Raw genomic sequence first — 26,865 nt, 5'->3', positions numbered from 1 at the left:
ATATATAATTTATAAATTTATAAATAAATTCCATAAATACTTTGAAATAATACAGTACGCAAGGTATACAAGTAAATTATAACGAGTTAAAGGGCTTGAAATTTAATCCTCGCGAGATTGCGCGAGGTTTTGTTTGTGTGAGTGACATCATAGCCGTCGTTGTGTCCTGTCTTGTGTGTGCGCTCGCGCGTCATCCGCATCATTCAGCCGTGTATTTCTCCTTTCAAACTGCAGTAAAGAAACACACACCGCATATAAATTCATATTAAACTGCTTTTACATAACGCGCTGCAATGGCCGACCCGAAGTATGCCAACCTGCCGGGCATCGTAAGTGATTCATTCAGTCCATATCAACAATAACAGTGCGGTATATTAGCATTAGCATTAGCCGAGGCTAGCGGTCTGAGGGGATTCGGAGCGAAACAGTCATATATAAATTCACATTTACAGACTTACTAAGTGTCCTTAGTGAATATAAGACGCACACGATTGTAATGGAGTTATTTGACATCCTTGAATTGTCAGATTGTTTAGAGGTGTGTTAGCTTACGTTTGCGACGTATGCTTGTTAAACATAACAGACAGAGTTGATGAATATCGCTTAAATTACTGATTTTCCAGCAATCTCTGTTGCTTATATGTTGTGTAAAGGGGCTGTTGCACACCTTTATTTTGTAGGTGTGCTGTAAGAAATAGATGTTAAGATGTTAAGGGCGTTGGCCAGATGTAAGATTGCTGTTTAATAATGTCAATATTTTAATATGTCATGTTATTACAGTCTTTTATTATGCTTCTGTCAGTCTGTGCTGTTTACATTAGCAATACTGTAAGTCTATGGTGCTCAATTACAGGTTTTTACATTCGTCCCCTCAGTCTTTAAAATGACATCCATAAATATGTTTATTCTGTTTTTCCACCCTGCTTTTTTGGCATATTAAATGTATATAAAGTTTGTGTGTCAAGGAACAGTACTAGTCAAAAGTTTGGAAACATTACTATTTTTGTTATGCTTATGAAAAAAGTCTCTTATGCTCATCAAGTCTGCTTTTATTTGATTAAAAATACAGAAAAAAAACAGTAATATTGTGAAATATTCAAAGCTGAATGTTCAGCATCATTACTCCAGTCTTCAGTGTCACATGATCCTTCAGAAATCACTCTAATATGAGGATTTATTATCGTGCTGCTCAATATTTTTTATTATAATGTGATACTTTTTTCAGGATTCATTGATGAATAAATAGTTAATAAAGAACAGTATTTATTTAAAATTTGATCACAGCTTTGATCATTGAAATAAAATTATAATTTAAAATATATTTGATTTATGTTTATATCACAATATTACAGTGTTTTTCTGTATTTTTTGATCAAATAAATGCAGGCTTGATGAGCATAAGAGACTTCTTTCAAAAATATTAAAAATAGTAAAATTTTTACACCGCCGTCAGTGTATGAATGAGTGAGTGAATGGGTGAATGTAAGGCTATATGTAAAGCGCTTTGGTGGCTATAAGTCTGTGAAAGCGCTATATAAATGCAGTCCATTTACCATTTTACCATTTAAAATGTATGTGCCTTTGACATAATATTTCTGAAGTGATATTATTATTATTAAAATGACATAATTTCCTCACAGGCCTCCAACGAGCCTGACGTCTACGAGACGAGTGATCTGCCCGAGGATGATCAGGCACAGTTTGAGTCGGTGAGTATCTGTGTGTGTGTGTGTGTGTGTGTGCAGTGACTCACATGAGAGCTAATTCTACTTTCCCTCCCCGTTCACTAACCCACCATCACTGTTTGACCCGCTCCGGATGCTAGTTTGTGCAAGTAAGACGTCCATGTTTCTCTAATGCAGTAAATGCATGGGTTGAAATCTTCCTGCCTTTCGCCTGTTTTCTAATCCGGGACAGTCACACAATTATAATTTATAATTTTCTCTTATTTTAACTAAGAACAGGTTCTTCTATAGCTAGTTTTGCCTGTGTGTGTATGTCGTGGGCTTATTACATTATGATAAAGGTGTGAGTTGGTAAAAGTGCGTTACAGGTTGTAACCTGCTCTATATAGTTATAGTGAATAACCTCGGTGACTCAGTGACTGGTTTACTCCTGTAATATTATCACTTTGTTTATAGAATATGGCTCATGTATTCAGGGTTTCTAATTTAAATTTGTAAACTTAATGCTGTTTGTTAGAACTAACAGTAAATGGTGTGGAGTGACGTTTAGCTGTTTAAGTGTGTTTTAAGGAACAAAAGGTGGTAAACTTGACAGTTTGACAGAAGTTATGTGTGTGTGTATGTGTGTGTGTGTGTGTGTTTTCACTAACTTCCTTCTATCACTCTGCTTATAGAATATGTTATTTATTTGTATAAAGCACTTTAAAAGTGCTATATAAATAACAATGTACTTCTAGGACTGCACAATTTGTAAGAAAAAAATACATTTTTTAATTATATATCAGTATGAATATAAAATAGCAATTATTAAAATATAAATTTTTAGTATTATTAATATTACCAAATAAAATGTTATACAAAATATTAATATTGTAATATTTTACCGTAAAATCTGAAAGTATTTAGGAGAGATAATTAGTGCTGGGCAACGATTAATCACATCCAGAATAAAAGTTTGTGTTTACATAACGTGTGTGTGTACTGTGTTATTTATATATAAAATGTTTATAATTTATATAGAATGTAAATTATGTAGAAATATATATACGGGATACACATGCAAATATTTCTCAAATATATACATGCATATGTGTGTATTTATATATACAAAATAATTATACACGTGTATTACGTGTAAACAAACTTTTATTTTGGATGCGATTAATTGTTGCCCAGCACTAGAAATAATATAATACAAATAATTTTATTTTACTCTACAACTGTAAAATTACATTACTAATATTCATGGGTGTCTTAATTATTTTTGTAATTTAATTTTTATATTGGCCTTAAAGCAGCACACATTTATTTTAGGTCACACTTCATTTTAAAGTGTCATTGTTACAGTGTAATAATTATATATTTAAGTACTGAGTAATATTAATTAACTACATGTACTTACTTTAGGATTAGGGTAGGATTTGTTTGAGGGTTAGTTGCATGTAATTATGCGTAATTCACTCTTATTACTATGGTAAGTACATGTAACATGTGACCCTGGATCTATATTAGTATATTTGTGGCAATATTTTTCTTTTATGCCAAAAATCATTAGGATATTAAGTAAAGATCATGTTCCATGAAGATATTTTGTAAATTTCCTACCATAAATATATAAAGCATGTATTTCTGTGAGTGAATGCTGCACAATCGCCAACATAAATGAACAATTTTAAAGGAGATTTTCTCAATGTTTTGATTTTTTTTGCACCCTCAGATTCCAGATGTTCAATATTTGTCCTATCCTAACAAAGCATACACCAATGGAAAGCTTATTTATTCAGCTTTCATATGGTGTATAAATCTCAATTTAAAAAAATTGACTCATTTGACTGGTTTTGTGGTCCGGGGTCACATATGTAACAAGGAAACTGTAATCGCAGTCTTTGTGATTACGGTTTTATTATGATGAATCGTGCAGCCCTTCTTCCTCCAGCCTCTCCGAATGTGTGTGACTCTGATCTGGATGCATTGCTTCCCTTATCTTTCTTATTCCTGAAGTGATGGAGTCTGTCACTAACATCTGCTCTCTTCCCAGAACAACACGACTAATGTTTGACATGCTCGTTTCCGCAGACTGTCCCGTGTGTTTGAGTGCTTTCAGCATTTGCTCTTGTGTAAAGCTCTTCTTAGCAGGTGGAGATAACATTACCCACTGACCTGAGAGCAGTTTTGTGTTCATAAGATGATCAGATGAACAAATGCAGGATCAGTTGTAGGAACGAGACCCTGCGGCTCTAAATAAGACTGATGAAATATACAAGCAATCCAGTGATACTCACAACACAGCGCTCTGTTCTCCCTTCCCTTCAGCTCCTGTTGTGCATGTCATATGATAACTACATTAATATCTCTCTCTCTTTCTCTTCCTCACTCTCTCCTGTTTTTCTCTTTCTCTTTTGCTCTAACTGTCTTTGGGGACCCAAGGAGCTGGTAAGAGTTTCTGATTCCCCTTTAACATCCAGTGACTCTTCTAAACCAATCAGATCGCGATCTGTGCATGTGCATCTGTGAACTCCACACGCATTTGGACTAACGCTTCCCCCTCTGAGCATTAATGTGATTGGCATTACTGAGCAATAATTAATGCCCTGTAAAGTGCAGACTAGTATTAGCTGTGGTGCATGTAGATCTCTTTAATTCCTTAACTATCACTTGTTTTAATAATCATAAATTAGGTATCATTCGAAAGCTTAAAACTCAATCCTGTGAAAACCATTTTGAAAATTAGACATTGCGTTACCATGGAAATGGCACTTTAAATTCTTTTAGCTGGCTCCTCCCCCAGTGGGCGTCGTCAGGTTTCATATTTAAAAAAATTATTTTAACTACTTTATTATCATATAAGTATGGAAGCTTGTTTCCGCCACAGAATAAAACATTTTAAAAGATAATTGCGACTTTTAATCTCACAATTGCGAGTTTACATCTCACAATTCTGACTTTATTTCTCAGAATTGCGAGATATAAAGTCAGAATTGCGTGTTATAAAGTCGCAATTGCGTCTTATAAAGTCAGAATTCTGACTTTTTTTCTCGCAATTGCGACTTCAGGCTATATCACGCAATTCTGACTTTATAACACATAATTGCGAGTTTATATCACGCAATTCTGACATCTTTTCTCACAATTGTGAGATATAAAGTTCAATTCTAAGGGAAAAAAAAACTTTTTTTTTTACCTCAGAATAGTTTATATCTCACAATTCTGACTTTATAACTCGCAATTGCGTGTTATAAAGTCAGAATTGCGTTATATAAAGTTGCAATTGCGTGTTATAAAGTCAGAATTGCGTGATATAAAGTTGCAATTGCGAGAAAAAAAGTCAGAATTCTGACTTAACACGCAATTCTGACTTTATTTCACGCAATTCTGACTTTATTTCACGCAATTCTGACTTTATTTCACGCAATTCTGACTTTATATCTCGCAATTCTGACTTTATAACATAATTGCGAGTTTATATCACGCAATTCTGACATATTTTCTCACAATTGTGAGATATAAAGTTCAATTCTAAGGAAAAAAAAAACTTTTTTTTTTTCACCTCAGAATAGTTTATATCTCACAATTCTGACTTTATAACTCGCAATTGCGTGTTATAAAGTCAGAATTGCGTGATATAAAGTCGCAATTGCGTGTTATAAAGTCAGAATTGCGTGATATAAAGTTGCAATTGCGAGAAAAAAAGTCAGAATTCTGACTTAACACGCAATTCTGACTTTATTTCACGCAATTCTGACTTTATTTCACGCAATTCTGACTTTATATCTCGCAATTCTGACTTTATAACATAATTGCGAGTTTATATCACGCAATTCTGACATATTTTCTCACAATTGTGAGATATAAAGTTCAATTCTAAGGAAAAAAAAAACTTTTTTTTTCACCTCAGAATAGTTTATATCTCACAATTCTGACTTTATAACTCGCAATTGCGTGTTATAAAGTCAGAATTGCGTGATATAAAGTCGCAATTGCGTGTTATAAAGTCAGAATTGCGTGATATAAAGTTGCAATTGCGAGAAAAAAAGTCAGAATTCTGACTTAACACGCAATTCTGACTTTATTTCACGCAATTCTGACTTTATTTCACGCAATTCTGACTTTATTTCACGCAATTCTGACTTTATATCTCGCAATTCTGACTTTATAACACGCAATTGCGACTTTACTTTATATCGCAATTCTGAGAAATGAAGTCAGAATTGTGAGATGTAAACTCGCAATTGTGAGATAAAAAGTCGCAATCATCTTTTAAAATGTTTTATTCTGTGGCGGAAACAAGCTTCCATATATAAGATATCGTCGAATAGGTCTGAGTCTTAAGGTTCCATATTTGGTGACTATTTTGTGATAGATGTGATATTTGGACAGAAATGTATTAATTTGCTACAGGAAAATGCATCAAAAAATAATTCAATGGAATGTGGTCGACGCCCGGTGGATATTTTTGGTGCAGAACAAAATCTTAAAATCAAAACTTTTTGTGATATCAATTTCAAATTTGGAACACAACTTTCTTAGATATATGGCTTTGATTTTATAGTAAAATTATTTTAGTTGGGGGCCTTAAGCACATAAATAGGTAATTTCGCGCAAATTCATCTAAAAGCGCCAAATTTGGCACAGATGTAGCTCAGGTCATACCGAAATGATTTAGCTAGGGCGCCGGAGCCAGCGACCCTTGGGGCCAAGATGGCGGCCAAATCCAATATGGCCGCCGCCCGAAAAGGGTTCCGGCTTTAACTTTTGAACCACATGAGTTACAAATACAAACTTGATATGTTTTTCAGCTTAATTGATCATGAGAAACACATAGGAATGTTTATATTTATGACCCAGTATATCTGGACCCCTTAATCCTCCAATTCCAATATGGCCGCTGTCCAAAAAAGCAGTTTGGGCTGTAGTATGGGGCCTTACACACCATTGTTTGCGCAAATTCATCTACAAGCACCAAATTTGGCACAGATGTAGCTGAGGGGATACTGAAATGATTTAGCCAGGGCGCCCGAGCCAATGGTCCCTGAGACCAAGATGGCGGCCAAATCCAATATGGCCGCCGCCTGAAAGGGTTTCGGCTATAGCTTTTGAGCCAGATGAGATACAAATACAAACTTGATGTCTATTTTACCTTCTTTGACCAAAAAAAACCCATAGGAATACTTACATTTGTGATTGGGTATATCAGGACCCCCCAAATTCCCTAAATTCAATATGGCTGCTGTCCGAAAAATGGTTTTGGCTACAAATTTTGAACCAAATGCGCTACAAATGAGGATGTGGTGTCTATTTTATGTTTATTGGCCACAGGAAGTCCATTGGCATATTTATATTTATGCTTGTGTAAGTCTGGAACCTGTATTCTTTTCAAGACTGTGGTTGAAAAACCTTTTTTTTTTCAACTTTATATCACGCAATTCTGACTTTATAACACGCAATTGCGACTTTATATCACGCAATTCTGACTTTATAACACGCAATTGCGAGTTATAAAGTCAGAATTGTGAGATATAAACTATTCTGAGGTAAAAAAAAAAAAGAGCACTGCTGCAGGCCAGCTTCTACTGGAATCAGGCAACCGCTGTCCAGCAAGATATCCCAGAGTTCAATGCATGGGGATGGTATCGGGACTCTACGAGCAAGACTTGGGAACCTTACTGGACTAATCTCGGAGACGCCAGTAAAGCCTGCACCATTCTGCTCCACTGTGGCTGCAAGACAGCATGTAGAGGGCACTGTAAGTGCTGTAAAGCTGGAGTTCGTTGCACTTCTATATGTGCATGTGAGGGTGCTTGTACAAACAATGATGGTGAAGACAATGAGAGATCCGGTGATTGTGAGTGATAATGATAATTCATGTGAGAGACCATGAGAATTCACTGTTGTTTTTTATGTTATTGCTGTTTTTTTGTTATGCTAAGCAAACCTTTAAGAGTTTTGGAAAAATTGACTATATTATTATTTTAACAATTTGATATAATATAAATATCGCCTTGCAATAATAATTGTGTCTTATTCTTTCTTATATGATTACACTTTGAAATGTATTCACCTGTGGTAAACTGAAAACCATTTCACTTTCATAAGGAAATGAATCAACATTGAGAATAACCTTCAAAGTTGTGGTAAAAAAAAGGTTTTTCAACCACAGTCTTGAAAAGAATACAGGTTCCAGACTTACACAAGCATAAATATAAATATGCCAATGGACTTCCTGTGGCCAATAAACATAAAATAGACACCACATCCTCATTTGTAGCGCATTTGGTTCAAAATTTGTAGCCAAAACCATTTTTCGGACAGCAGCCATATTGAATTTAGGGAATTTGGGGGGTCCTGATATACCCAATCATAAATGTAAGTATTCCTATGGGTTTCCCATGGTCAAAGAAGGTAAAATAGACATCAAGTTTGTATTTGTATCTCATCTGGCTCAAAAGCTATAGCCGAAACCCTTTCAGGCGGCGGCCATATTGGATTTGGCCGCCATCTTGGTCTCAGGGACCATTGGCTCGGGCGCCCTGGCTAAATCATTTCAGTATCCCCTCAGCTACATCTGTGCCAAATTTGGTGCTTGTAGATGAATTTGCGCGAACAATGGTGTGTAAGGCCCCATACTACAGCCCAAACTGCTTTTTTGGACAGCGGCCATATTGGAATTGGAGGATTAAGGGGTCCAGATATACTGGGTCATAAATATAAACATTCCTATGTGTTTCTCATGATCAATTAAGCTGAAAAACATATCAAGTTTGTATTTGTAACTCATGTGGTTCAAAAGTTAAAGCCGGAACCCTTTTCGGGCGGCGGCCATATTGGATTTGGCCGCCATCTTGGCCCCAAGGGTCGCTGGCTCCGGCGCCCTAGCTAAATCATTTCGGTATGACCTGAGCTACATCTGTGCCAAATTTGGCGCTTTTAGATGAATTTGCGCAAAAATGTGCTTAAGGCCCCCAACTATTTGTAAAATATATATTTTATATAAAATAAAAAATGTTTATGAAAAATAAGTCTCTTATGCTCATCAAGCCTGCGTTTATTTGATTAAAAATACAGAAAAAACAGTAATATTGTGAAATATTAAAAGCTGAATTTTCAGCATCATTACTCCAGTCTTCAGTATCACATGATCCTTCAGAAATCATTCTAATATGATGATTTGATGATCAAGAAACATTTATGATTATTATCAGTGCTGGAAACAGTTGTGCTTAATATTTGATTAACAGTAAATCTAAAGTTTCATAACTTTTTCATTCTTAACATAGGTCTATATTCTAAAGCAATCTTGGATTACATTTACAACCATTTAAGTTTGGATAGTGCATTTTCACATTTATTCTCAAAAGAAGGTGACAGTTAAGGGGTTAAACATTTGACAGGAACATTACAATGTAAAATGTGGAAGCAGAATTAGTCAGTCGGTTCGTGAGATTCGTAAAGGTCGTGCAGCATCTCTGGTTCTCCGTCATGTCCTCGTCTCAGTGATTCTCCAGAAACGAGAAGTCTGTATCTGCAACATATGTGCTTTAAATGAAAATGAAAATGCCTTTCGTTCTGACATTCCCAGCCAATTAAAACAGAAAAGTGTCAAATACCGTGTGAGTTCACCGTACGCTTGCATTCATCAGTCTGTGGAAGTGTGTGTTCATGTTTCTCCAGCTTAATGGCCACAGTAGACGCCTCAGAGCAACGAACAGACGTTTCAGCTGCATAGTGTTCTTTCATAATGAACTTTTAGTAGTTTTTACTAAATTAAATGTACATTTAAAGAAGGGAATGAGCCATAGAAAGCACCCTAGTAGTAACACACTAAACAGTTCTGCAGTCAAGCATAGATGTTTTCAGTTTGCTGCAGTATTTTAGACGATTCTGGAGCTTATTTAACACTGTCGGCTTGAATCTCCTCCTGTCAGATTGATGTGTGTGTTTGAGAGGATAAATTGTTTGGTGCACGCACTGATGCATGATGGTCTACGCGTCACGTGTTTCTGTTTGAGTGAATTAAATCAGTTGAGCCGCACAAAAGTGATCACGACACGCATGTCACTCTTAAAATCAACATTTCAATCAGCCACGCCCCTTCTGTGGGAGGGGCTTAGCTGCCTCAAAGATTCAGCCAATCAGAGCTTCAGAAGTGTCTTCTTTATGATCAGCTGCATGCGTTTCTCGTGTGATTGGTTGATAACTCGTCTCACAGGAGGAGCTGTGCAGCGACAGCGTGGAGCGGATCGTCGTCAATCCCAACGCCGCTTACGACAAGTTCAAAGACAAACACGTCAGCACCAAGGGTTTGGGTGAGTACAGCGATTCCTTCAAGAAAATCTCACAAATGTTCTCATTTGTTACACTCTTGTGAATGTTTCAATGTAAACGTTAAATTGCACTGGTCGTTTTCGTAAGAGACGAGATGCATTCAAGCTGTTATAATGAATGCCGACTCAAAAAAAACATCTTTTTGATAGCGTCTAAATGATGTTTCAATAAAGATGGTTGGTTTATAATTGATGTTTGGCAACAAAGTAAGGATTTGATCAATAGTATAGTTTACAGAAGTGTAAATTCAGTCAGAGACACTGGATCTGGTTTTGCTTGTGTCTGACTAATGTTTTACTTTATTATAGTTAACAAAAACCATTAAAAATGAAAAAAAAAATTTTTAACAGAAATTAAAGTGTTTAAAGTCCCCTTGTAGTCAGTAATTTTATTCCTTAAAACTCATCTTTGATCACCAAAATTAAATATTTAAACGTTTTTATCTTGAAAAAAAGTCTTCATGCCTCAAAATATCTTGAATGTAACTCGACACCCTTGCCTCATTTAGTATATGCGGTTCTATGAATATGCAAATGAGCCCCGCCTCCACTCACTGGTTGACGATCACACGTTGATCTGATTGGTTACAAGGTAGTTTGTGACGTCAGAAACACCAGCGATTTCAAAGCGTGTTTTTGAGACTGTCTTTGGTTCACTGCAGTTTTAAGGAGGAAATACTCAGCAATGCTGTCGACTTATGAATTTACACATGGTTTGTCTTAAAGCAGATTAAACACACCACATAGACATATAAACAACATTAAAAGCTGGATTTTCACCAAATATATTTTATATCAGCTAGTTGCCAATGCAACATTTCTCATTTTCATGTAGTTTAACATGTCTAAAATAAATTATATTTATAAAATATATATATAATTAACACACAATATTAATAATATCTATAATACTATTTCAATGATGCTAGAATAACACTGTTGTGATTGTGTGCAGATTTCTCGGACCGCATCAGTAAGACGAGCAGGGTGGGCTACGAGTCTGGAGAATACGAGCTCGTGAGTGATTCGAACCGCTTCATGATTCCTTTGTTTAATGGCGTCCCTCATGGTTTGTCCTGATTAATGTCCTCTGGTCCTGCAGTTAGCCGAGGGTTGTGGCGTGAAGGAAACTCCTCAGCAGAAATATCAGCGGCTGGTGAACGAGATTCACGAGCTCTGCCAAGATGTGGAGCGTATTCAGGTCAGAACTAAACATCGGCTTTTCTTTCGTTTTCCCGAACGTATGCTCTCACCAATATTCACATGAAATTTTATTTAAAAAATTACATGATTATAAATAAGTGGAAAAAGACGGTGGTAGTGGAATTTAATAGAAATGAAAAAAAGTAATAATAATAATCATTTTTCACAGTATAAGTTGGTTCTTTATACCGTAAACTATATGTTATTTTAGTTTTATTCTAGTTTTGAATTAGATTTTATTTTTATATTTTGTTTTCAAATTTATTGTGTGCTTTTGTCATTTTATTACATTTTTTGTTTTTAAATATTGCTATTTAGGTTTAATTCATTTTCATTTCAGGTTTTAGTTTTCATTGAAACATCTGCTTCTCTTTCATTCACGCGAGTTCTCGTATCACCATCTGCAATATTCCATAGAAAATACACAAAGTGTCAATTTTGACTTTAATTACATGACTTTTGTTATTTACTTTGTTTCCGCCCCTGAAGAAAGCAGTGCTGCTGACAAACAGCTCATGTTTTACTGTGACGCTCAAGCGTGTGTGTGTGTGTGTGTGTGTGTGTGTGTGTGTGTGTGTCCTGCAGGTCACCACTAAGGAGAGCAGTGCCGAGGAGCGCTTGACTCCGGTGGCTTTGGCTCAGCAAGCGGCACAGCTCAAACAGCAGCTGGTGTCTGCTCATCTGGACTCTCTGCTCGGACCCAACGCCCACATCAACCTCACCGACCCTGACGGAGCTCTAGCCAAGTGAGTCCAGACCTCTGTGGCCGCTTGCAGAAACTGCTTAGACTAGACTTAAAGGGTGGTATAATGAATAATGCCCCTTTTTACAAGATGTAAAATAAGTCTTTGATGTCTCCAGAGTGTGTGTGTGAAGTTTTACATTTATGCATTTGGCAGACGCTTTTATCCAAAGCGACGTACATTGCATTTCAAGGTACACATTTTACATTCTTAACAGTTCTTGCTTTCCCTGGGAATTGAACCCATGACCTTGGCGTTGCAAGCACCAATGCTCTACTGTTTGAGCTACAGGAAAACTTTATTATTACCACAGATTATTTTTTATAGCATGTTAAAATTCCCCCTTTTTGAGGGTGAGCAAAAACGTGTCGTTTCGTGTGTGTCCCTTTAAATGCAAATGAGCTGCTGCTCCCGGCACAGAGGGCGGAGCTTCAAGAGCTCGATCTTAGCAGCTTGCAGACACGCACTAAAATGTCAGAAACTGTTCAGCCTTTTATGTTCAAACCGGAGTCAGACAATGATGGAGAGACTCAAGAAGAAGTGACAACATGTAGAAGCAACAGGACATTTCTGAATGGTTATTTAATGAATTTTTGAAGCTTATGTGTAGTTATCTTCTAGCCATTGATTAGCATATTCTGTCATGATAATCTATAAATCACGTTCAGGGGGCGGGGTTTATGTAAATTCTAGGGTTGGTGATGTCACTAACCCGGGAGGAATGTGGTGTAGTCTCTACCAGCCGTTTGTTGTAGTCCTTAAAAAACAATTTATGTAAAAGCAAATATCTCCCTTTGCTTTGAACTTTGAGCGTCGTAACTTTGCAGATGTTGTTTATGCTCAAACAGCAACATTACACACTAACTAAAATTAGAAAAGTCAAATCATAATCAACCACCCATTTAATAATGAGTCATTATATTATATAGTAATTATATAGTCAATTCTATGTGTGTGAAGCATCTCTCTGTTTCTCTCGGCGCAGGCGGTTGTTGACTCAGCTGGAAGTGGCGCGGGGCGTTCGGAGCGGTTCAGGAGGAGAGGGAAAGACAGCGCCACCCAAAGGCCCGGATGGAGTGATTCTCTACGAGCTCCACAGCCGACCGGAGCAAGAGAAGTTCACTGAATCTGCCAAGGTACGGCTTCGTATAACATCCGGCGAACGGGTCACCAAATTCACGGTTCAGATCTTTTGTTTTGAGCCACGGATCGGATCATCTTTTAGATCAGTAAAAAAAAAAGAGACTCTTTTCAGACTCAAAACAGAGCGATCTCTGTCAGTGATGGGCGTATTCGTTCAGTAGATCCAACCAATTACATGCCCCTCTTCACAGCCGAGCTGAAATGCTATTTGCTGACGTTACGCAAATGAGACCTAACCAATAAGTGCATGTGCATGACATGAATGAAACGTAATGAATTCATTTTTGATAATACAAAATGAACACAAAACACCAACATCTAAGATTATCTCAGCAAGACTGTCAGCTGGCCTGCTTGCGAGTCCTGAGTTTTTTGCCTCTTCTGTGTTTAAAATTGTTTGAATGTGTAAATTGGCAAGGCAAAATGTGTCCAAATTACAAAATTTCACTCTATGATGGTTAAATTTAGCAGTTAATCTGCGAATCGCATGCGTGAGGAACTGTGGGACAGGTGGTCAGGTCCGTACGGATCAACTGCGATCCTATCAAAAATCCTGTTATCGAATACGTAATCCGTTGTGATGTCACTTCCTGATGTGTTTCCTGACGCACAGCTTCTCTCTGTGACTGTAGGTCGCCGAGCTCGAGAGGCGATTGGCTGAACTGGAGATGTCGATCGGCTCCGGCTTGGATAAACAGGTGCACGAGACACGTTTACCAGCAATCCTGATGGAGTTGATGCACACACACACACACACACACACACACACACACACACACACTGATAAAGTTGGTGCACGAGACACGTTTACCAGCAATCCTGATGGAGTTGATGCGCACACACACACACACACACACACACACACACACACTGATAAAGTTGGTGCACGAGACACGTTTACCAGCAATCCTGATGGAGTTGATGCACACACACACACACACACACACACACACTGATAAAGTTGGTGCACGAGACACGTTTACCAGCAATCCTGATGGAGTTGATGCACACACACACACACACACACACACACACACACACACTGATAAAGTTGGTGCACGAGACACGTTTACCAGCAATCCTGATGGAGTTGATCCTATAAAGCCGCATATTTGATACATGAATTTCTAAAGGCTCTAAATGATGAACATGATCTGATAAACCTGTCAGTCTCCTCCAGTCCTTCTGTCTCTGATTGTTAGTAATATTTCAGCTGGACTGAAGCAGGTTTACTTGATTATCAATCATCATTTATTATAAAAATCACGAGTGTCAAATATGATCATCAGGCTTTTGAGGAAGGGTTATTTGTTCGTCTCTCAATCATCATTGTATTGAATTATATGTTTTAAAACTACAGAGCTTTGATCATAAACTAAGCATTTAAATATCATCTTACTATAAGACATATTATTGGCAGATATTGATATGCATTTTACGTAAGTATCTGCTACTGATATAAAGATCTCATTGATTTACAAGCATCAGAATTTCATATAAATATCAGAATCTGCAGCAAACAGCATATTTTTGCTCAGTTTTGTGGAAAATTGATCTGTTTTTCCTCCATATTCTCACTATATCAGACTATATGAGCCATAAACGCCTGATGCATCAAATATGATACTAAACATAAAACTTTTTAAACTTTTGTGTGTTTTTTCAGGGTCCGCTCAGTGCCGGGGTCCAGGGAGCCAGTCTCACGGTGAACACACACACACACACACACACACACACACACACACAGATCAATAAACAGCACCATTAATGTTAAATAAATAAAATGAGTTTAACATGTTAGTGACTGGAATCACCAGAAAATACATAGAGAGCAGATTAGGAGACCACTTGACGACTTGATGTAGAATGAGTGAATGTTGTTATGTGATGGGAATAATAATATCTCATAACTCATAGGACACTATCGAGCTTCTGCAGGCTCGTGTCAGTGCGCTGGACGCCGCCACACTGGACCAGGTGGAAGCCCGACTACAGGTGAACATGAGGATATCATCATCATCATCATCATCATCATCATCATCATCATCATCATCATCATCATCATATGAGTATACAGTCAAACCAGCATTTATTCAGACACTTTCAACATCTCTCACATTATCACAGTTTATTCGCTATAGCAATTCAAGAAAAAACACTTCAGCAAAACATGATCAGCTCAAAGTGTCTGGGTAATATTTGGTCACAAATTTTTATAAATGTTACTGGTAGTCTCTGTATGGAGAATTAATGGGGTATAATGTCACAATTGACCTTTTTTGTGCTAAATGAACTGTAGTGTCCTGGGTGCAGTTGTAAAACAATATCTCAAATGATATCTGGTGTCTGAATAATGTTGGTTTGAGTGTGTATGCTGTTACTGAGACTGACTGCGGTGTGATGTTCTTCCAGAGTGTTCTGGGGAAGATGAATGAAATCGCCAAACACAAGACGGCCATCGAGGACGCCGAGACCCAGAATAAGGTGCGCCTCACATGACTGAGTGAACCAGGTGTTGTGTACTGATGACATCATCAGATCAGATGTCGTGTGAGCAGGTGTGGTGTGTTTCAGGTGTCTCAGCTGTATGATGTGGTTCAGAAGTGGGATGCGATGGCCACGTCCCTCCCGCAGGTGGTGCAGAGACTGACGGCTGTCAAAGAGCTGCATGAACAGGGTATTCTTTCACTTCATCATCACTTTCACTTCATCATCTCTTTCACTTCATCATCACTTTCATCTCTATCATCACTAGGGCTGTGTATTGGCAAGAATCTGGCGATACGATACGTATCACGATACATGGGTCACGATTCAATATATTGCAATATATTTCGATACTGTGCATAAGGCGATATATTGGGATTTTTTTAAAGTAAAATATATTAAAAATATTTTAAAAAAGACATGATGTGCATAAAAGTCAAAGAAGTTTACTTTAGGTAAACAATTCAGTACACAGAAAATCAAACTGCCAGTTTGGGATTGTGGTTCACAGGTTCTTAGTGAGCAAATTTTTATATGCTCAAGTAGGCCATAATAAAAGAAAATAGGTACATAGCCCCTGTCACAATACAAAACAACAACGTGAACTGGACAAAAATGAATGAAAGTGGATGAAAGTGAACAAAATGAATGTGTCATATATTGAAATCAAGTTTTATGTGATAAAAGATTTTAAAAGAACTGGACGCGCGAATGAGGCGAACCGCGCCGCACTAAACGCCTCGTGCCGCAGGACCTCCAGACGCGCGTAAACGCGTCTTTGCATTGACTTAACATTGAAATCACTTGCGCCAGACGCTCTATTCGCGTTTGGTGTGAACGATGCACGCGATTACATTTAGAAATAGACAAGCTTTGTTTCCAAATGCACCAAGCAAATATATCCTTTCAATTGTATAAACTTTTATAAAACCAGCCAATATAATCACAATAAACACATCCAAAATGAAATATTTAACATATATATAACAACTGCACAACGTCTAATTTGTAAACAAAATGATTTACGCACTAAATCCAGCATAAACTCCGGCACAATTTGCATGTTTAAACTCTCAAGACAGACGTCACATCCCGAACCTCACAGCAATTGGCTGCCGACTGCGTTTTTCGCTTGATATTTGTATAAAGGAACTGCCCAACTTTTTGACGCTCTCAGTCGCTCTCAACGCTTTCTCCGGTCCGCTGTCAATCCTAAAATGTCCAGTGGACACGCACCGTTATAGGCGAGCCTGGCGAGGACACTAGTGGTGCGTCTCAGCATAGCTATCTAGTGGTAGGGATTTAAACAACATAAACGTGAACCACTGTCTTACGGTCTTACCATGAATATTTTTGGACGTAAAAAAAATAATAATCGATATTGCGTTTTTGAAAATCGATACAGTATTGCAAAATAAAATATCGCGATACTCAAGTGTATCGATTTTTTCTTACACCCCTAATCATCACTATCACTTCATCATCTCTTTCCGCATTTTTATAATGCATTTCACTGCTACTTTTGGTTTGCGATTTGAATACCTTTTTAATTGGCTAAAAAATTATGCAAAATGTCAAAAAAAGTCAAAAATTGTACTAAAATGGTCTCATTTTCTTTCTGCAAAATATAATATAAAAAATAATGATAATTGTTATTCTTATTATTATTAACCCCCAAAAATAATAGTACTACTACTAATAACATTGTTGTTGTTGTTATAATAATAATTATGGTTTGAATATTTTGAGAGGGCGCACTTGAGTAAATACGAGAGAGGCCATTCATGTCCAATTTCCGACTGGGAATTTTTCAACCTGGACACTCATATTTATGATAATTCCAAAAATGTTATTGTTATTATTGTTAATAATAATTATAGATCATTGTAAGATGAGTTCTATAGCAGCAAAATATTTTATTATAAATTATTATTATCATAATCCTCCCCCAAAACAATAACAAACCTCATCAAAATAATCATTATAATTATAATAATTGCAGGTTGTTTTAAGATGATCTGTTGTTCTATAGCAGAATCATATTTTTTTGGTGGGTTGAAAGTAGAGCTAGATATTTCTGTAGTTTCATGAGATTCATTTCAGTTTTTACTATATGATGGAGATGTCTCAATACAGGAAGTCTTCATGCCGTTAGTACAGGTGTGTATTATGACTTTCTTCTTCTTCTTTCTGTGGTGTTTCAGCGATGCAGTTTGGCCAGCTGTTGACCCATCTGGACACGACACAGCAGATGATCAACAACTCTCTGAAGGACAACACCACTCTCCTGACGCAGGTATCGCTCGTGACATACACTCCAACCAACATTTACTCAGACTCCTTCAACATTTATCACATTATCACAGTTTATTCACTAAAATGGTAGTAAAATATGAGCAGAACTCAGTTGATATTTGACTGGTTTTGTCCGTCCTTCTGTTAGACCAGGGGTCGGCAAGTAACTTTGGTCGCGGGCCAATATTTTTTTTAGCCAGTAGATGGCGGGCCAGCTTCACAAAGTAGGCCTACCGGTATATACAAATGAAATACTCTTATATAGGCCTATAATCGCGGAATATGATGGGTCCGTCACGTCCGTGGATCATTCCTTCAATCGTTTTTTTTTTTTCAAATTAAAACCAAAAATAAAAAGATGAAAAACGAACTGTTTTTCCATTATTTATTTCCTGAACTAAAATGAGAAAAAAAAAAAAAAAAAAAAAAAACGAATAACGACGGGTTTTCTGATTGTGCTCAGATCAAAAATAGAAAAAATTAATTACTGGATTAGACAAATTTAAATTTTGAATTTAACACCTTAGGCATGATATACCAAGGAAATAATTTTAAACAGATCAAGTAGCCTACTATCGTGGTAACAGATTACAGCCATTTTAATAAAGGTGCATGTGAATAGCAATCATGCCTCATTCGCTTACAGTCCGACTTTTGAACTTTATTCCTTTTTTATTATTATTATTTATTCGGGACACACACCTAAGGTTTAAGAAGGTCTGCGCGGGACTGTTTTTTCCGTCCCGCTCCCACAAGGTTCTATTCAGCAACCGCTTAAAATACCCTCGATGTTCACCCGCTTTATTTCCCGACCTGACGGTCCGCAAAATTTAGATCTCGTTTCCATAATCTCACATTCAAATGTCTCTAACGGAAAGAGAGAGATTAAGTAGCCTATAACAATTATAAATGGCTATACAAAAATTGTGTTCGTGTCAACATAAAATATTATTTTAACATTGTAGCCTACTGTCAGCAGAGAAAAAAAATGCCACAGGAAAAATGTATGAAATATAAATAACATAAATTGAATAGGACAAAGCCCACTCAAATTTCAAAGCAACATAAACGAAAATCATATTGCCCTACTGAGAAATGAAGTAGGCTATTTTCTGCCAAACTATTTCAAACATCCTTGCAAAAAAATGAATGTTGTTGACTGACAATGGTTTCAGTACCAAACAGCTCCTCAGAGGTGTAGCCTACAGGTGGTCAGAATTAAGCGCGGATACGCTGTCAAAAGATGTTGGAAGTGGGCTATTGTCAGTCAGACCGCCCGCTCCGTCCAAAGTACACCAGACTTCTGACCGCTACCGTCTTTTGACGCGCGAATGCACACAAAGTGGTCAAGCATATAACTAGACGCGGCAGGTGCGAATTTGACGCGCTATTCACGGCCGGTGTGAACGCACAGTTATAGCCTACTTTAAAATGTAATTCCGCACCGCATGGCGGTGAAATCGCCGCGCGACTACGGCTTTTCTCAAGTAGCCTATTGGAAGAGTTTTGTGCAGCATTTAGGACTTCCAAAATAATCCGGCGGGCCAGAAAATATTGCTGGCGGGCCAGTTTGTCGTTCCCCGTGTTAGACTGTCTCACACATGAATTATGTTGAATATCTGTCAGCTGTTAAATTTAACAACACAATTAGATAATACCAGTTTAGCTCAACCAATCACCAAGCAATGCTTCATTGTGTTCAGTCTGTGTGTAAAAAGAGCATTAGCAATTAAAGAAAACACACTTCAGCAAAACATGATCAGCTCAAAGTGTCTGAATCATTTTTGGCCCCAAATTTGTATCAATGTTACTGGTATGAAGGATTATTGGGTGTAATATGTCACAGTTTACTTTATTTTCTTTATTTTGCTCTCCTCACTTACAGAAATGAACTATGGTCAGGGTTCCCACGGTTCCTTGAAATCCTTGAGAGTTTGTGAATCTGAAAAGAAAAAAAGTCAAGGTCCTGGAAAGTTGTTGATAGTAAACACACACATACAGTAGTAAACACACACAGATACAGGTCCTGGAAAGTGCTTGAATTTATTTAGTGCAATAAGTTTTCTGGAAAAATTCCATTTAATTCCCTACGCTCTGCTAATGTGTTATTCCGCCAACACTTCGTGGCCTATGCGCGCTAGCTTGCTTGATTTACGTTAGTTACGCGCATTTACGTGTTACGCCGTGTTTCCCGCGTGACATACTTTGTGTTGTACGTTCATGCACACAAAACTGTAACAATGTATCTTACAAGGTAACCTTGCTCTCACTTGAAGTGTGTCCCACATTAAGTCCTTGAGTTTGAGGGTACTGGACCTGGAAAGTCCTTGAAAGCTCCTTGAATTTGAAGTGAACCGAGGAGTGGGAACCCTGTAGTGTCCTGCACACACTAGTAAAAATGACATCTGGCGTCTGAATACTGTTCTCAGGTCCAGCAAACCATGAAGGAGAACCTGGTGGCCGTGGAGGAGAACTTCTCCGCACTGGACCAGAGGATGAAGAAGCTCTCCAAGTAAAGGCGTCTGGCGTGAGGAGAACGAAGGAAGAGGCAGTTTGACAGTTCCTCACATTAGAATCCAGCTCTTTTTCTCATGTCGCCCTCTTGTTTCTCCGCAAAGTTTAGATGAAGTTCGAGACCAAACTGTTTCACACTACAAACATCCTAAAGCTTCACCTTTCCTCCTGAGACGCTTCATCCGTCAGATACTGTAAGTCACGCACACAAATGCAAACCCAGAGTCTCCGACTGCCCGTCTGTGAGATGATCCGATGAGTTCTGTAGCAGAGAGAGATCTGAAGCACTTCTCCATCATGACCCACGTGGACTTTGTCTCGGAAGTGAGCAGACGCTGTGTGTAAATACAGGCTTATATGTACTTTAACTTGTTCTCATGAGAGATCGCTTGCAACCGTTATTGTATTAATGTGTGGAGCACAGTCCACAAATTATGATAATTTTCCAATATAGAATTTCAAAGGCATCTCTGGATAATAAAATGCTTCCAGAAATCCGTTTCATGCTCTTGTTTTTGTCGTTGAATGTTCACGTGTGTCTGTAAAAATGTTTTGCATAACTTTTCCAGGGTTAGAAATCGATTTTCCTGATGCTGATATTTACGATTTAATCCATTCACTCAAGTTATATGCATTGCTTTAATTCACAACAGATTATTTTCATAAGAACATTAGTTTGTTCTCCAGCTTAGTTTTGTTCATCTCGAGGGTTTTTTCCTCCAAAACCTAAATTTCGGTCAAATACAGGCTATTTTTGTTGTGTATAAAACACAATATTCTTCAAATGGCTATTCATATGTTAAAATGCATATTTTAATGACGATATAAGGTGATGTTGCTGTTGTGGAAAAACTAATAAACAATAGTAGTTACATCAGCAATCGTTCTCACATCTGCCATGTTTAACATTTATGACCCAAGAAACTGGAGAATCAAAATAATCTCAGAGCTTCCCAGTAGTTAATGTGACCTGAGAGGGCATTTATGCCCAATTTCCAACTAGGAAACTCCAACTTTCGACTAGTAATTTCCGACTAGGAAACTCTGACTAGGAATTTCAGACTTGGAAACTTTATTTATGATTATGAGCTCATATGAAGGCATTGCATGCCTGTTTATTGTGAGTTGTGCTGCCATGTTCAGCTGTTGTGGAAAAAATAATAAACAACAGATAAAGTTTATGGCCCGCCCAACTCAGAAACTGGCGAATCAAAATGATCTCAGAGTTTCCCAGTAGTAAATATTTTGAGAGGCCGTACTTGAGAAAATACATGAGAGGCCGTTCATGTCCAATTTCCAACTTGTAATTTCTGACTAATTTATGCATTTATGCCCAATTTCCGACTAGGAAACTCCAACTAGTAATTTCCGACTAGGAAACTGTTAAAGTTAAAGTTTATGGCCCGCCCAACTCAGAAACTGGCGAATCAAAATGATCTCAGAGTTTCCCAGTAGTAAATATTTTGAGAGGCCGTACTTGAGAAAATACATGAGAGGCCGTTCATGTCCAATTTCCAACTTGTAATTTCTGACTAATTTATGCATTTATGCCCAATTTCCGACTAGGAAACTCCAACTAGTAATTTCCGACTAGGAAACTGTTAAAGTTAAAGTTTATGGCCCGCCCAACTCAGAAACTGGCAAATCAAAATGATCTCAGAGTTTCCCAGTAGTAAATACAGTATTCAAAATTTGAAGTGGATCAAAACCTTTCATCAAAGTCATGCATGGATTTTGACCAATACTCATTCTTGTATTAACTTTTTTGATCCACTTCAAAATGTTGACTACTGTATGTTAGGATGCTGGACTTGGGAGGCCGTTCATGTCCAATTTCCAACTAGGAATTTTCGATGTAGAAAACTCGTATTTATGATAATTATATCATGTGATGGCAGCATTACATGCCTGTATATTGTAATTTGTGCTGATGTGGAAAAATAATAAACAATAGTTTCATCTGAGCGTCCTATTTCCAACTAGGAATTTCCAATTTCAGAAATCAGATGATATCAGAACTTGTGACATGAAACAATCAGAAGAGAACGTTTCAATCATTTAAAACCTTTTAATTTGTTAAATAAAATTAACTCCCAATAAAAAAGAAAAAAGAAAAAGGAAATGCTACTTGTTCACAATTCTCAAAGTATTTTCTTTACAAATCAAACATGAATATGAGAAAGGAAAGGTTTCTCTGCAGGAGGAATATTTTACAAATTGATCATTTTTTCCTAAAAAAAGGTGTACAAAATAAAATACTAAAACTGTACATATATACATAAATTCAATAGTAAAATTGCATAATCAGCCACATTATTAAATCATTATTTTAAATATTCAGTAATAATCTTGTGCCTGTGTTGATGAGCTCTGGGAAACACAGTCCTGTGCGACACCATCCACGACTAAAGCCCCTACAGACCTACAAATACACTAGATTCACTCCCTCCTGGAACACACACACACACACACACACACACTTATAAAATATATATATATCCTGCCCTGCAAAGACGAGCCGAGTCACGAGTGAAACAGCTTCAGTGTCTCTGCAGGGCAGCATAAAACACTGCAAAAATGACGTTCTTCCTCAGTATTTGTGTCTTGTTTTTCTAAACATTTTTAAATCAAGATACATTTACTGAAGATGCAGAGAGACTTCAGTTGTTAAGTTTTTGCCAAATATCTGGTCAGAAAAATAAACGTTCTCCTTTTGAATCATGTTAAAATTTATTGGCAAATATTTTTTTCTTGCTTTAAGCATCATGTTTATTTGTAGTAAATTCAGATAGTAAATGCTTCATTTTGATAAATGTTTCTCTCAATATATGAATTACTTACATATTTCATTTATATAATATATTTAGCTTTTCCAGTATATGCATCTTGATCTGAGAATGTTTAGATGTTTGTATTGGAAAACAAGATAAAATTCCCGAATAAGATTGTTTTTTGTTTTTTTTTGCGGTGTGACAAAACTTCTGAATGCATTTGATGCTAAAAAGCGGTTCATGAGGTGCATGATGGGTAAAATGATATTTGTGATGCAATGATCTGTCAATTGGAAAGATTCCCAGAGACAAAGGGTTTTTCGGCTCTGGAACACAAGCTATCAAATACAACAAATTTGTTGATGATGACGACGACGACGACAACAACAACAACAACATGGACTCGTGTGCATCTAAAGACTGATGGGAGTGAATGTTCAGGCAGAGCTGTCAATCACAATCATCAAAAAGAAGCAAATAAAAAAAATTAAAAGAACTGGTAAACAAACCACTATTCCTAAACTGATGCATTCGTGCGACAATTTAACAATAGTTCTCATTAGTAAAAACCCTCTCATGGTGAATTAATGTGTTCATGTAACAATGGTCAAGAATGGTAACAGAAGTTGTGGGACGAACACGAACACAAACACACACGTGACGGAGGAGCGAGATCACGGGAGACTCTTCTTCACAGTGCGGCTCAGTCGAACGCTGTGATGGTGTTGCCGTGGCGACAGTGATGGCGTTGCCGTGGCAACAGTGCTGGTGTTGGCGGTACCGTACGGTCGGATCTATCGGACCACGCGGCGTCTCTTCCCTCTGGTGGAGCGAGCCGGCCTCGACATCGGGATCTGCAACACAACACACACAACTTCGGTTTAATACGTTCTTAAGCATCATATCAGGCCATATGGACATTCCTGATTTTCCTTTCTCAAATTTAATGACCTCATTAAAACCATATTAAATTTAAGTTTTTAAATTAAAAAAATTCTTAAATTAAAAGACATGATAAAATATAAAATCCACTTAAGATTAAGAACTCTTGAAATGTAAAAACCTCTTAAATTTAAGAACTCTTTAAATGTTAAAACCTCTCAAATTTAAGAACTCTTGAAATGTAAAAACCTCTTAAATTTAAGAACTCTTGAAATGTAAAAACCTCTTAAATTTAAGAATTCTTGAAATGTTAAAAACCTCTCAAATTTAAGAACTTGAAATGTAAAAACCTCTTAAATTTAAGAACTCTTGAAATGTAAAAACCTCTTAAATTTAAGAACTCTTGAAATGTAAAAACCTCTTAAATTTAAGAATTCTTGAAATGTTAAAACCTCTCAAATTTAAGAACTCTTGAAATGTAAAAACCTCTTAAATTTAAGAACTCTTGAAATGTAAAAACCTCTTAAATTTAAGAATTCTTGAAATGTTAAAACCTCTCAAATTTAAGAACTCTTGAAATGTTAAAAACCTCTTAAATTTAAGAACTCTTGAAATGTTAAAACCTCTCAAATTTAAGAACTCTTGAAATGTTAAAAACCTCTTAAATTTAAGAATTCTTGAAATGTTAAAAACCTCTTAAATTTAAGAATTCTTGAAATGTTAAAAACCTCTCAAATTTAAGAACTCTTGAAATGTAAAAACCTCTTAAATTTAAGAATTCTTGAAATGTTAAAAACCTCTTAAATTTAAGAATTCTTGAAATGTTAAAAACCTCTTAAATTTAAGAACTCTTGAAATGTAAAAACCTCTTAAATTTAAGAATTCTTGAAATGTTAAAACCTCTTAAATTTAAGAATTCTTGAAATGTTAAAAACCTCTTAAATTTAAGAACTCTTGAAATGTAAAAACCTCTTAAATTTAAGAATTCTTGAAATGTTAAAAACCTCTTAAATTTAAGAATTCTTGAAATGTTAAAAACCTCTTAAATTTAAGAACTCTTGAAATGTTAAAAACCTCTTAAATTTAAGAATTCTTGAAATGTTAAAAACCTCTTAAATTTAAGAACTCTTGAAATGTAAAAACCTCTTAAATTTAAGAATTCTTGAAATGTTAAAACCTCTTAAATTTAAGAATTCTTGAAATGTTAAAAACCTCTTAAATTTAAGAACTCTTGAAATGTAAAAACCTCTTAAATTTAAGAATTCTTGAAATGTTAAAAACCTCTTAAATTTAAGAATTCTTGAAATGTTAAAAACCTCTTAAATTTAAGAACTCTTGAAATGTTAAAACCTCTTAAATTTAAGATTTCTAAGACACTAATGAAAAAATAAAAGAAACTTAAGAAAAAAAATCTCAAAAAGCTTCTGGAAAAAATACTTTTCTTAAACCATTTAAGACTTTTTATGCCCTTAAATTTGATACAGCTGAATTTAATATTTTTTAAGACTTAAGACACAGATTTTTGCACATGTGCAGGCAAACAGTGTAAGATGCTTGTGTCGCGTGTGTGTGTGTGTGTGTGTCTCACCGTGGCGGTGGGCTCCTCGATGATGCTGTCGATGCCGCCCGGCAGGTCTGGACTCCTCTGCAGTCTGAAGAAGAGGAGAGAGTAAAAACACACACCACTGCAACACAAGTGAAGAACACGCTGAGCTCCAGATGAACTCACGTCTGTTTCCTCTTGCGCCCCCTTCTGGCTCCTGTGTGCATGTCTTCAGTCTGTCAAACAAAACCAGGGAAATTAATATCAATCACTGCTATGAATAATAAAAGGTATTGAAGCAGTCTGCAACATTACATAAAAATCTTATACTATCAGAATTGTTTAAGAAAACCTTTCAGCTGTAGAAATAAATCATAGTATAACAAGAAAAACAAACAAAAATTAGACAAAGTTAAATAAGTTTAATTTGAAAAATTATTTAGCTAAAAAATGTGGAAAAACATTTAAAAAAAATGACGAGAACACAACAAAATGACTGAAAATTAAACCAAAAAATGTTGGAAAACAAAGGACAAAATCACATAACAAAATGCCTGAAACAAAATTTAAGCAAAAAATGTAAAAAAACAAAAAAAAAAGAAATAAAAAAAAAGACAAAAAGCACACCAAATTACTGGAAAAAAAATGAAAGCTAAAAAAATGAAAAAAAAAAAAAATGACAAAAGCACATACAATTTCAATTAATGAAACAAAATTAAATTAAATTAATGAAAAAACATAAAATGTACAAAAACACGTAAAATTACTGAAAAACAAAAAATTAAATAAAAAGTGACATTTAAAAAGCTATTAAATAAAGCATAGTACAACACGGAAAACAAACAAAAATTTGACTAAAAATGTTTTTAAAAAAAGTTTAATTTGAAAAATTCCTTTTAACTGAAATTAAATTAAAGCTAAAAAATGTGAGAAAAAGCACATAAAACGACAAACAAACCAAATTTAAACAAAAATATTAATAACCACTATAATACAGGGGTGCAAACACATGTATGGTCAAAAAAGAGAGAGGTAATCGAAGCCCTCGTCCCGCGGCAAATATCCAGATACTACATTGCCACCATCCCCAACCCACCCACTCCTATAGGCACATAGTCAAATGAAATTTAGAAAAACTATCTTGCACTTCTTCTTCTTGCTTTACTGCTACTTCCTGAAAACAATTTCACCTGATGATTTGAATAGCTCTTTTTGTAAAGAATTTATAATTCTAGGATGATTGGGGTAATTGTGTAGGGTAGGCCTAGTGCATCTGCA

General features: G+C 36.3%; 2 protein-coding genes across 3 annotated transcripts in view; one reads left to right on the top strand and one right to left on the bottom strand.

Annotated features, from left to right (window-relative positions):
* Positions 1–113: 113 nt before the first annotated feature.
* Positions 114–20,883, top strand: dctn2 (dynactin 2 (p50)). Of its 2 annotated transcripts, none has more exons than XM_081380880.1 (15): positions 114–329; positions 1,641–1,709; positions 9,892–9,988; positions 10,962–11,023; positions 11,109–11,207; positions 11,795–11,955; positions 12,938–13,088; positions 13,728–13,793; positions 14,762–14,800; positions 15,013–15,090; positions 15,508–15,579; positions 15,670–15,772; positions 17,787–17,878; positions 20,307–20,389; positions 20,501–20,883. In XM_081380880.1, the coding sequence occupies exons 1-15, from the start codon at positions 294–296 to the stop codon at positions 20,502–20,504; spliced, it is 1,212 nt and encodes a 403-aa protein (XP_081237006.1). In that variant the 5' UTR covers positions 114–293; the 3' UTR covers positions 20,505–20,883. The 2 variants fall into 2 exon arrangements, with proteins under 2 accessions (XP_081237006.1, XP_081237005.1); XM_081380879.1 differs by having other exon boundaries at positions 124–329; positions 20,307–20,404.
* Positions 20,884–22,442: 1,559 nt separating this feature from the next.
* mbd6 (methyl-CpG binding domain protein 6) overlaps positions 22,443–26,865 on the bottom strand; it is a 30,817-nt gene continuing 26,394 nt past the window's right edge. Inside the window, exons 10-12 of the mRNA XM_081380878.1 lie at positions 25,774–25,823; positions 25,633–25,696; positions 22,443–24,016 (exon numbers count right to left, since the gene is read on the bottom strand). Coding sequence (XP_081237004.1) covers positions 23,957–24,016; positions 25,633–25,696; positions 25,774–25,823 — 174 coding nt within the window. The 3' untranslated portion in view covers positions 22,443–23,956. The remainder of the gene's footprint in view (positions 24,017–25,632; positions 25,697–25,773; positions 25,824–26,865) is intronic.

Source organism: Scardinius erythrophthalmus (genome assembly GCF_964197995.2).
Source record: "Scardinius erythrophthalmus genome assembly, chromosome: 12".
Classification (NCBI taxonomy): Eukaryota; Metazoa; Chordata; class Actinopteri; order Cypriniformes; family Leuciscidae; genus Scardinius; species Scardinius erythrophthalmus.
The sequence above is the reverse complement of the archived record's forward strand: the minus strand, read 5'-3'. Positions and strand labels throughout refer to the sequence as shown.

What these genes read in the sequence shown, in the direction of transcription:
- dctn2 (XM_081380880.1), top strand. Translation starts at nt 294, where the DNA reads ATGGCCGACCCGAAGTATGCCAACCTGCCGGGCATC. An exon ending in CCTGACGGAGCTCTAGCCAA is followed by an intron (nt 11,956 to 12,937) that starts GTGAGTCCAGAC and finishes CTCTCGGCGCAG; the next exon opens with GCGGTTGTTGACTCAGCTGG. An exon ending in AGTTCACTGAATCTGCCAAG is followed by an intron (nt 13,089 to 13,727) that starts GTACGGCTTCGT and finishes CTGTGACTGTAG; the next exon opens with GTCGCCGAGCTCGAGAGGCG.